The 12,690-nt window shown below is 41.4% G+C and overlaps 1 protein-coding gene across 1 annotated transcript in view; it reads left to right on the top strand.

Annotated features, from left to right (window-relative positions):
- PKHD1 (PKHD1 ciliary IPT domain containing fibrocystin/polyductin) overlaps positions 1–12,690 on the top strand; it is a gene marked incomplete at both ends in the record, with an annotated part of 432,805 nt that overhangs the window by 92,673 nt on the left and 327,442 nt on the right. Inside the window, one exon of the mRNA XM_080917462.1 lies at positions 3,676–3,826. Coding sequence (XP_080773588.1) covers positions 3,676–3,826 — 151 coding nt within the window. The remainder of the gene's footprint in view (positions 1–3,675; positions 3,827–12,690) is intronic.

Genomic DNA, 12,690 nt, shown 5'->3' with positions numbered 1-12,690 from the left:
GAATTCCTATATAGAAGACAGAATGATAGTGTTTTCCAAACTTTGAAATTTTGTAAGTGTGAACATAGGTTTTTTTTCTTTGTTTGCTTGTTTGTTTCTTTGATACAGGGCTCACTTTGTAGCATTGGGTGGCCTTCTCATCTTTCTGCCTTGAAAGTCTATATCAGATATGGCTTTTCTGCCAGTTTTAGTAAGGACTTTTAAATGACACACATTTCTACTGAGGCAATCAGAAAACCATCAGGAAGGGGTTAACCTTCCAGAACAAAAGAACCTAAATAGTGAAGAAGACAATTCATTGAAAACCCAAAGAGGGCAGGGTGCTTTGTATCACTCAAAATTTTGCGGTAAAGGAAACAGGACAGAGAGGAATGAGGCCAAATATTTTCCCATTTGACAATGGGAAAAGTAGAGAATTATGGGAGTTTATACAATTCGGCTTGACATTATCCTTGACAAAATTGTGGGAGGAATTATTAATCTAATGGTTTGTGAGCCTTTAGAATTAAAAGTAGCTGACTGGGAGCCGACTCACATGGAATGTGGTTGTGTAGTAGACCAAACTCATTTCTTCCCGATAGGCTCCTAAGTGATTTATGATGTAAACTCAGGGAGCCCTTCTCGAACTAGTCTGAGAATCAACCCAGCAGCAGAAAAGTAAATAGAAGCAAAGGAGCAAACAACTTTTGGTTGCTAAGTCCCACAGTGGTTTGCCCCGCCTCAAATTGCCTTGAAGTCAGGTATTTGGAGAATTCGTCTTGGTTTTGCATTTGTTTTTATTTTTATATTTGATACTCTTAAATATCACATAGCATTTTAGTTTTCTCCATTTTATTTTTTTATAATTTAAAATTTATTCTTCTGAAACTTCATAAACATGTACAGGGTATTCTGGTCAAATCTACCCCAACCAACTTCCTCCGCCTCCCCTTGAAACACTCTTAATGTATCTCCATCCCAAACTCATGTAGTCTTTTTCTTTTTAAGATAAACAAATTACTTAAGTCCAGTTGGTGAGTCCCATGCATGCAGAGATGTGGGACCATCCATAGAACTGTAGGCGATTCACCAACAGCTACGCTTTCTGCAGTGAGCAACAGCCCATAGCTGCTCAGCTAGGGGTGGGGCTCTCGGAAGTTCTCATAAGTTCTTAGGGACAGTGTCCATGTCAAGTCCAGAAGAAAGCATTCTACAGATCCCTTCCATATCCTCTGGTTCTTAAATAAACTCACTCTCCTTCTACCCCCTCTCCTGAGATGTTCCCTGAACCTTGGGTGGAGCATTGTTAGTATAAATCGCCCACCTAAAGCTGAGTACTTAGCTCATTCATTTTCAGTGCTTTGACCAGTTATGAATCTCTGAATTAGCCACTTACACTATCCTTCGCATAAAGAAGGCTCTCGGTCCCGTGTTGAGTGTAGCACAAACCAGACTACAGATAAATATTTGGAGGGTAGTTTGGCAACTGAACCCTTTTGAAGCGTCAGTATGTTTTCCACTAAGACCTATGGCTTCCCAGACATAGGTTTTTTTTTTTTTTTTTTTTTTTTTGGACCAGGTCTACCTTTTGCTATTTTAGAACGTATGCTACTCTTCTTCTCTGAATCTTGCAGTGTGGTTGGCATTTCAGGAGCAAATACAATATATTTATCCCATGGCTCCATTTGCCTTCAGGATTATTGTTTAAGTAGGTAGATGTGTTTCCACCCAATTTAAAATGTATTTAAATTATGGGTTCAAATAAGTGAAAGGAAGTATTTAGAGTTGAACGTGGATTCAAACATCTCTGCAATAACATGACTAGTACCACTGCTACCCGAACTGGAGCAAGCCCTGCATTTATTGGTTACTTACTGCATACTGGGTTCTGTTCTAGTCACTTTATATGTGTTATTATATTCAATAAAAAATTAGTTCTTAGTAATTAATACAAAGACAGGTGCTAGAGTATTAGTAACTATTTTATAAAAGGAAGGTGATGATAAAGTTGGGCTAGTGCTCTCTGAAGTGTGTCATATCCACAGTAAGGGTTTTGACTGGCATTCCATTGTAATGCACATCACACTAGCGTCTACACCTGACCTTTGTATGCAAATGCTACCCCAACCTCTGTTGAATATATACAGTACAGTGAAACCTCCACACTTTGGAGTGCCCAGCCTTTGGGATGTTTGCTATCTTCAAGTAAATACCAGGGAAGCAAAAGAACATGGTGCTAGGTGCCATGGGCAGTAAGCTTCTAATTAAAGGAGCCTCAATGGTCAGCTCTTGTTAGCTCCTGGTAGTGTGAATTTAAACTACTGTGAATGCTCCATAGGTCTAAAAGGTGGTGGCTATGAAGTCATGTCTTTGCTGGATACAGCTGAAACATTTTAACAAGAGGAAACAACAGATTAAGTGCTCAGACAGGATAGTAAATAAAGTCATTATTTCTAGCAAATTGTCTGAGAAACCATTTTGACATTGATTTCCAGAAAGATGCGACAGCTTGACATGATTTATAGTCTTCGTGTTGGTAACCTTTGTCCTTCTTGCTGCTCTGGCTGAGCTTCCCCTGGGATCTGCTACCTTCTCAGCTGATGCTCCATTAGACCTGCAAATCTGGGGGCCCAGCTTAGGAAGCACGCCGCCTAAGTTCTGATCTTGACAGTGAATAAATTTGTGTTTGGCTTTATGCAAATCTCCCTGATCTTTTTGGGTTACCTACTTCATACTTCCACCTAATTTGCAGGCTGAAACGAGACCTTGCAAATAAAATTGTGGGACTGTGTGAAACAGCATGCATTATTATTAACTAATAATCTTTAGTTAGTTGCAGCAATGCCTAAAGCCAGGATTATCCCTGAATAAATATCACACCTGTTGGGGACACTACTCTTTAATATCCAGACTTTCACCTCCTCTGACTGCATATTTTTACACTTGCTGTAACTGGGCTGCTGTTTTTATTTGAAACCCAGTCTGCCTTCTCTCCTTAAAGCAAAAGGACCTTTAAAAGTGAATTCTGGGATATAACTGGTACATATATCGAATCTCCTTAGTCTGGGCTGTTAAGTAAGTTTAATTAATTTACTAACTTAATGTTCTACTGCTGGCAACAGAGCCTTGTTGCCATCAGCTGGGGAGAGGGAATTGAAAGCCTAAATGAGCTCATTTTTTCACAGTTGGAATTAGGGACCAGTTAGCCACTTGTGAGGGTTTTCCAATTCCTCCATCTGCCCTGGGGGGGGGGATTCAGGCAATTCCGTTCCCCCAAACACTCAGTGCTGAATAAGATTAGGATGAGGTACAAGGATAAGGGGGAAAAAAACCCAAATCTAAACAAAATAAAGAAAGCTCAGGTTTTACTTCCAGTTTTAAAACTCAAAGTGCTGTCTGGGAGCTTCTTGGGTGGGGCTTGAGCAGCAGATGCTCCTGTGCCTAATCTGGAGACATAGAAGGGGCCTGAGTGAAAGCCATTTAACAGTGAGCGTTTTCATCGCTGGGTGAAGCAGATAAAGGAAAAACAAATAAACAATAAAAGAATGGGAACAAAATTACAGAAATTTGCAAAATTTGACAAATGGTGGCCTGTAGTTGCCACAAGCTAATGGCTTGCAATGATTAATAAGAGTAAAAATAATTGCATTTCATTAAGATTGATGACACCCCATTTAACCTCCCCTCTTGTTTCAGCCCTAAAGTGGAAAGAGATGAAGTTCTCATCTATAAAAGCTCCTGTAACATTACCATGGAAACTGAGGCAGAGATGGAGTGTGAGACGCCTAATCAGCCAATTACCGCCAAGATTACTGAAATACAGAAAAGCCGGGGCCAGAACATTCAGGTATAATCAAATCTTTTTTACAGACTGATTCAAACAGCTCAAATTAAATTTGTAATATTGTGTACATTAAAAAAAAAATAATTTAGTCCAAATGGCAGCAATATATAATATTAAATGCTCTCAATCTTTGAGGGGGGCAGAGCCAGTGCTTAGCTGAATTCATGGTTAACTATGGTTAATCATATATTTTCTCAAAAATTAATGAGTACTTCCTGGCTTCGTGAGGGTGAATTCTGAACAGATAACCTCTGAAGCATTTTTTTTGTCTGTCCTGATGATTTCTGCATGCATATTAGAAAGGAGGCTCCCAGTATTTTATTTCTTGATCAAATAAATAGCCTGCCTTTTACCCAAGCCCTTCTGGAGGCTTCCAGATCACTCAGCGGTCTTCATCTTGCAAGATAACAATGTTGCTGGTCCATCCAGTTCAGTGCTTTTCTGTGGGGGGAGGGGTGGTGGAGAGTGTGCCTCAACCTTAGGGAAAATCTCTGGGAAGTTTGAAATAAGAGAGGCCAGAGGTCTTGGGTCCAGCCTTGCGTTCTCTCCAACTGACTCGTCTAATAGTACTGTGTTCTTTAAGTCCCCAGTGAGAAATTCCACAGCCTCCCAAGGGAGTTTGTGAGAATTGAAATCAGAGGATAAGAGTTCTTTGGAAATCTATCGGATAATCTCTTACAATTCCCCAGGCTTCTCTCTGTACACAGACCAAAAAAAGAAAAAAAAAAAAATTATTGAGCATTTGCTCCCTTAGGTGCCTGTGTTTTTTTTTTTTCATGAAAACAATCCTTAGATCATCTTGTCTTTGTCTTTTTTATTTGGTACAAACATTTATTAAGTGCCTATTATATGACACACAGCATTCCTGGTCCTTTCGTGCATACCCTTTGAGTCAGTCCATCCTAATCCAAATCCACACACCTTTGGTTTGTGGTAAATGTGTGTGTGTGTGTGTGTGTGTGTGTGTGTGTGTGTGTGTGTGTGTGTGTCTGTGTGTCTGTGTGTGTGTGTGTGTGTGTGTGTGTCTGTGTGTGTGTGTGTAATTTTATATTTCGGCCAGAAGATGTATGTGGTTTTGAAAAGTCTGTCTTTCTGTCCTCCCCAAAGTATTCCCTGTCTGTCTCCACCCTCAGGGGTCTCTGAGGCCATTTGTCCTGTCCCCACGTTTCTCACTTCTGAGAATCTTCCATTCAGGTGTCTGTCTGGTGTCCTTCCTTCTGGCTTCACTGCGTCTCCTCCCAAATGCCTCTTCCTTGTTCATAGCTCACACTGGCTTCTGAATTCCAGGCCCACTGTCCTGTAATTGCGGGTCGGTGGCACCTCACTCTTTGTTTCTTGCCCAGGAACTACATAGGACACTGAGCAATCTTAAGTCTCCCTCAGTCCCAACTTTCCAGTTACTTTTTCGACAGCCCCACATGTGTACACGTGCCTGTGAGTTGTCTTCATGCCATTTGCCCTCTCTCATAGCCCCTTCCCTCCCGATGAAAAGTTTTCTCTCTCCAACAAAATCCCCCTCCTCTTTCAAGCCGTTCCCTTTGCATGTGACCATTGTGTTTAATTTGCGTTCTGTGCATGACCATGTGTAGGATGTTGTTTATGGAGCAGGAACAATTAGTCAGTGGCTGTGCCACTGAGGAAAATAACATGCTTCACCCCAAAACGTTAACTATCAGTAGTTCTTTATGGGGGAAAAGGGCTTCATGAGATGTTTCCCACCCACCATGAAATGTTGAGGAGCTCAATCTTATGCAAGTAGCCATAGCTTCAATGAGCTCATGAGTACAAGAGCCATATCATGTCTGCAGGATGTCATTTTGTGATGCCACCTTGTCCCCTGCCTCTTAAATTTCACCCTGCCTCTGCAAATGTTCCTGAGCCTTGATAAGGAGGTCTTTCGTGCCAAACGCCTCACCAAGACTTATTGTCAGCACCGGTTAGGTCTGTGTTTTAACCACCTTGGCACCATTCTTTCTGAACCAGTTATGTCTCTGTTTTAAACACCATTTCATTCTTTCTGGGTAAGTCTAGTGTTCTTGGAATGCTAGCATCAGCAAATCTGGGCAAGGGATCCCAGGGGAAGGTTATCACATTGCTTAATTGTCTGAGATTTGGAGCTCTACTACCAGATTTGAATGCACTAACTCATCCCAAGGCAATTATTTAAGCTGCCTGTGCCTCCGTTTTCTCATCTGTGTTGTGGGGATAATGATCACAGTGGCTACCTGGACAGGCTCTTTTGAGCTTCACTGTATGTAAGGCATTGAAAACTGCATCACCACATGTGTCCAGTGTTAGCCACTGAGCATGCAAAGAAATGGCATTGATGGTTTATCATGGTGCTTGCTGCTTTGAGCAGATAATTTTACTTCTTAGATTTCATTAAAAACTTAAAAAAAAAAAAAACAAACCAATTCAGAGACTAATCTTGAGACTTGAAAGGCCTTTACATGTTTCACTTATTTTAAAAATCCTTAAACAATGCGGATGCATTGGGTTCTAAACATGTTCAAGCTTCTCTGCTGTGTTCTTTCTATTTTAATTAATTATTTTATTAGTTTACATTTCAAATGACATCCCCCTTCCCAGTTTTGCCTCTACAGCCTCCATCCCATTCCCCCTCCCTTTTGCTTCTATGAGGGTGCCCACCCACCCACTTACCCTCCCCACCTCACCGCTATTGTCTCCCCCTACACCGGGGGATCTAAAACAAATGGAATGGTGTCGTTCGTGTTAAAGGATAGATAGTGAGGTGAGAGAGAAGGTAAGGTTTACGAGAGGGTTTCCAACCTAGAGTCAGTTCATAGAACTTTGTGTGTCACCCAGACTACTGCTTCAGTGTAATTAAGATTCAAAAGGAATCTCGGTAAGGCTCATATAGCATTGTATTTGACATCACAGCCAGGCTGCCATAAGTTACTGGGGAGGGATTAACTTGGGGGCACGTCTCAAAAACGGACTAGGCTAAAGCAGTATATAGGAAACTCCATTCCTTGAAGATGAGGATGATATATACCACAGCTGTGGCGGCAACATCTGCTCATGGTGATGATGATGTCACAGTTTTAAGCCTTCCTTTAGCAGTGCCCTTTCAAGAAGCTAGAAGCACACGGGAACAATGGAAGAGACTTAGAGCAGAATCATCAGACTTTGAGTTCTGTGTTAGCCTTAGCAGGTTCCTAAGTAGTCAAACAAAGGTCTGGGGCACAATTTTAATGTATTGACTATATTATTGATTGTATTTACACTTAGAGAGCTGGAGGATATCTGTGTGGCTTACGTGTGCACATAGTTGTCCAGGGCCGAGTAAAATATAGTTCTAGGCAATGGGAAAATTGTCAGTTCTCCATTCTGTTTGCTAGTCTCCAGAGTGGTTTGTTTTGTTTTAGGAAATGGAGATCATGAGGTCCATAATTAACTATGTGGATATAGAGTTGATTTATAACCCAGGCCAGTGTGATCTGAGAGTAATAAGTCCCTGGTGATTTCCTTGTCCTTGTTTGAATGTGTGCTTTCTGTACTCCAGCCTTGGGAATCTTCGTGAGCATGTGAACTGACTATGTTTCAGTCCAAATCAGAAGGAGCACAGCATTGACAGGCACTTACCTGAGACAAATAGAATAGATAAATAGATAGTTGGCAGTGGACAGTTCCAAAGTCAGATGAACATGTGTGTTTGTGTGTGTCTGTTTGTGTAGCTATGAACATATTTATATGTTTGTGAGTATCTCTTTATCAAGGACTTTTGGGACATTTGATACATGATTCATAATGTAAATTTTATGCAGCCCTGTGGTATTAGCAGAACTTGTCTTTGGAGCACGTTAATTCCATAGTCTCTCAAGGGACTGACACCTCTTCTCCTGCCCTCCTCCCAGAAAAGAGTTGTATCTGTCACTCTGTTCAGTTCCATGGTTGTCAGGGTGAGGTCTTAAGAGGAGAACATGAACCAAAGAGGGACTGCTTGTCTGGGGACAGCAGATGGATTTGGTTCACTGTATATATCAGGGCTGATGTTCATCTCGAACCTGCCTGAGGCAGCTGTGGGACTATGACAAGTGTGGAGAAGGGAAGGCTGAGGAGAGCAGCTTTCTCTTCACTTCTGCCTTTGGGAGATTCCATCAAGTTCAACTCCACTTGTTTGCTTGTTTGTCCCAGTGGTTTAGGGGTGGCTACTTGAAACACCCCTTTAAAGGGAAGCTGTTTTTGATATTGAGTCTAGAGACTTGTATCTACTAAAATAGCATGTGGTGTGAGAATAAAACAAAGATATGTAATTTGGTATAGTGATGAGAGAAAACGGTATGAAATTCGGGAAGTTTGCACCTCCCTGTTCATACTCTGAGTGATGATTCGAGAAACTGTACAATGTGACCCAGCATTCAGAAAACAACAGTGAACAGAAAACCAGAAAAACACCAAGGGCAACAGAAAAGTTTTATCCGTATGCCTCTGAGCTTAATATAATTTTGTATATGTGTGTGTGTGAGCGCTTGTATGAATGCATGTGTGTGTGTACATGTGAAAATCAGAATTCAAATTCAGTTTTCTTCCACCAGGCACTGTTTACCTTGCTTTTGCTTTTCCAAACATGGTTTTTCTCCCTGGCCTGAAGCTCACTAAGAAGACTCTGCTGTCTGGCCAGAAAGCCCAGAACATCACTTGAGGTTAAATTTCAAACCCTTGCTACCTTTTGGTATTGTTTGTTTTGTTTTTGAGGCAGGGTATATCTGTGTAGCTTTGGCCACCCTGGAACTTACTCGTTAGACAAGGCTGGCTTCCAGCTCAGTGATCTGCCTGCCTCTGCCTGTTGAGTGGAGCAAAAGTGTGTGCCACCATTTCCCGGTGTTCCCCCTTTGTTTATAAACATTGGTTTTGGTGATCAAACCTAGTTCTCATAATTGTATATCAAGAACTTTATTCACCAGACTATTTCTCCAGTCCCTTGTCATAGTTTCCAATAATGCATTTTTAACCCAAAGAAACAGTGACATCTTTCTAGTAGATATAATGACAAAAAATTCAAAGAAGAAAAGGATGAAAAAGAGGGAGAAGAAGAAGGAGGAGGAGGAGGAGGAGGAGGAGGAAGAAGAAGAAGAAGAAAAAGAAGAAGAAGAAGAAGAAGAAGAAGAAGAAGAAGAAGAAAAAGAAGAAGAAGAAGAAGAAGAAGAAGAAGAAGAAGAAGAAGAAGAAGAAGAAGAAGAAGAGAAGCAGGTTTTTCTTTGAGGAAATGAAGAAAGGTAGAGACAAACCTCAGTTCATGAATGTGGAAAGAAAGTCAGAGAGTGGTGTATGATGTAACAAAGTGGAGGAAATATTCTCAATGGAGGATTGAGATGAAGAGGAAAAAGACCAATCACCGAATACAACCCTAAAACATTGAATTTAGAGACAGTTAGATTCCAGAAGTTGAGCACAAGATAGCCCAGTATTAGTTACTTTGCTCAGTGCTGTGGCCAAATACCTGTAATGAGTTAAGTCAGTGAGAACTTATCCTTGGCTTACAGTCTGAGGGACTACAGTTCATTGTATAGGTTGCAGGAGTGCAGCAGCTTATGAACTGTGTTATAAGGTTATAAGCCCTCCAAACCTACCCTTAGAGATCAGCTTTTTACAATCCAATGTCTAGAGGTTTTACAAGTTTCCAAATAGCATCTCTACTCTTGCAACAAGTGTTTGAACACATGAGCCTGTGGGGATATTCTAACCATAACAGACATTAGGGGGGTTGCCTGGTGTCTACAGAGGGAAGTCATGGCCCTGAGAAGCACCATTCCTATTCCTACTTTATCATTTCCCTGATCCCATTTAAATGGCATAACAGCCACTCAAACCTCTCCTTCCAGGAAACAGGCCCATGATTTCAGGAGAAAAACACACCAGCCAGGCATTGTGTTTCCGGACATAATTGACACATGGGTGGATATCTGATTTCTCTTTAAGGAAAAATCAGTATGACCATTCCCACTAAATTCAGTCCTGCAGCCAACCCTGGAGATTTAGATCTTTTGGAAATCCAGTTTCCGTTCTCCCCGAGAGGATGGTGACTGATGTGTCTTCGAAGAGATGGAAACAGAGTGAAGATCCTCGGAACCCCATCTGAAAGTCTCATGACCCCCACTTAACACCGATTGTTCTCGGGTCCTATTTTTCATTTTAGATTTATTTTTATCATTTTACTTGTACAAGTGTTTTGCCTGCATGTACATCTGTGCACCACACATGTGCCTCATGCCTGAGAATGGTGAGCCTACCTCCATGTGTCTGCCTTCAAACCTACCTGGGTCCTTTGCAACAACACATGCTCTTATCCACTGAGCCAACTAATGTGTAACTGTATGATTTGGCAGACTTATGACTTAGGCCAAAAGTGTTCTAAGTTTCAGATTTACCTCCATGCTATGGACAAGTATAAAGGTAGCCAAGATATAGTTCAGGAATAGGCCACAGCAAGAGAGCACAAGCATGCTCCTGAGAAAGACAACACACAAGGACCACGACTTTCTTGTCAGAAAGCACTGCTCAAAACACAGCACAGGGTATGGGTATCCTCAGAGATGCAGTGTCACTGGGTGGAACAAATTTAGAGTCCGAGGTTGGTGAGGATGGCGGAGATTATAGGGAGGAATCAGAGTGGAGAGGCAGTGCCAAAATGGAGGAAGATCTTTGTGGGACTTTGTAACTTTGTTGCTCATATCATGAGATCTGAGAGACACCACTCAGCTTTCTCTCAGTGACTGCAAAAGACCTCATAGACCAATTAATGTGTGATACTTGGATGGTTACACCACTACCATCCCCCTCAACTTTGTGTATATATGTTTGTGTTTGTGTGTATGTTTGTAGTGTATATATATATATATATATATATATATATATATATATATATGTATATATATATATGTATATATATGTGTGTGTGTTTATGTGTATGTATGTGTGCATATGTGTGTAGTATATGTGTATATGTGTATAGTGTGTATACATATGTGTATATGTATAGTGTGTGTATATATTTGTGTGTATGTATGTTTATATTTGTGTGTGTGTATATGTGTGTGTTTGTATGTATGTATGTAAGTGTGTGTGTGTTCGAGTTGTTTGGATGTATGATTCCTACTGAGTCCGTATATGGATGTGTGGATTCAGAATGTAGAAATGAGTGAGTGTGTGTAGACCTGAAGTGGATGTCAGGTGTCTTCCTCAGCCACTTTGTGCTTTACTTTATTTCCCGAGTATCTGTCTCTCATTGACTCTGGAGATGAACAGTTCCAGCCAGTTGAGCTAGCCAGCTTGCCTTTAGGGTTCCCTGTCTTTGTCTCCTGAGTGCTGGGACCACAGCGGGCCACTGTGCCTGCCCAGCTTCTCAGTCTCTTCTGGGGTCTGAGCCCTCACAGAGCTCTACCCACCAAGCCGTCTCCCAGCCCTGAGCTGTTGACACTGCTAAGTTCATTTGGGCTTCTCTGTACCTTTCTACCACAGGGCGTTTATTCCCTTAAAACTAAAGATTTCTTTTTCCTCTTGTGATACCCCATACTACTTTATCATAGTTCTCTCATGGAACTTATCTCTTTTGTATATTTAGATTATTATATAGATTGATTTTAATTTTCTGTCTCCCAGCTAAACCATGAAGCTCACTGAAGGTGAGATCGATTTTGGATTCCTCAGTGAGGAATGAGGAGATGAAGGTGAATGCTCAGTTTGGACTACTGGGCAAAAACCAACCAAGCTGCCTCATCAAACCCCTCCTTGTTTAAGAAGAATGTCCTAGAATTTTTCCACAATTCAGGAGTAACAGCATTCAGCGTTTTCTTTGCAGTATGTATAGGTACCCAGAAACAGATTTGACAAGTCTCTAACCAATATTGTTTCTCCTATTACAGAAATCCAAAATTTTGTTTTATAGCCCTATTTTTTATTTTATTTCTCTTTTATCCCCCTTCTATAATTTCCTTCCCTTTCTTTCCTCTTTTCTTCATCCTCTCCCCTTCCCCCTCTACCACTCTCCCATACCATCTCTTCCCAAGTTTTACTACCCCCTCGCCTCTCCTCTTTTCCCTTCTTCTTCTTCCCCTTCTCTTCTGCTTCTCTGTTCCTTGTCATGATGGTGATGTGCTTGCAGACAGAAAGTGTGGCATGCAGGGCTGGACCAGTTCTCAGAACAGGGACATAGGAGGTAGGCCCTTGAAGGTTCCCTAGCTGACCTACAGGAAAGCCAAGTCCCTTGTGTCTGCATTTTCTCTGTGAAATGAGGGTCCTAATGCTTTAACAACTGTCTTCTGCCAGGGGAGAAGGATTTGCAGAGCAGACATTTCACCTTAGAAGGGGCTTATCTCTTTAGGATAATTAGGCAGACAGCAGAGCCAAGGGAGCTGCATAGCGAACAGGACTCTTGGGGCCTGACTTCTAATTCTAGAACTGTCTGTCTGCGACTGCGAAGCAGCTCACTTAACCTTTCAATCTATTAGCACCGCCTGACACTCGGGTTTGGAGGAAGACAGTACATACAAAATGGAATAGTCAGAGAATCCTGAAAGTTCAACAGTGTCATTATGATGCAGTGCCTGTGACCTTGGGCTCCAGGAGAAAACTAGATTTGTTTATTATATAGATTTGGGCCCATTTCCTTAACGTCACCAAGTTTCTTGTTTTCTGTTTCCTAAGGTTGTCAGGATACAGACACTGAGCACTTAGCCATACCTCATTCACTGGTAGTCTCTGAATGTGCTAGTTTTTAATTGTCTGTAAAACACACAGTGAGACATACCCTGAAAAGGAATACATTTGGGCATGCTTCTTTGCAAATTGCTGTGCAGGGTCAGAATGTTGTTTTCTGCTTACCATGGTGACATCACACCCATAAT

The sequence above is a fragment of the Micromys minutus genome (genome assembly GCF_963924665.1).
Source record: "Micromys minutus genome assembly, chromosome: 5".
Taxonomy (NCBI): domain Eukaryota; kingdom Metazoa; phylum Chordata; class Mammalia; order Rodentia; family Muridae; genus Micromys; species Micromys minutus.
This window is presented reverse-complemented; position numbering and strand designations above follow the sequence as displayed.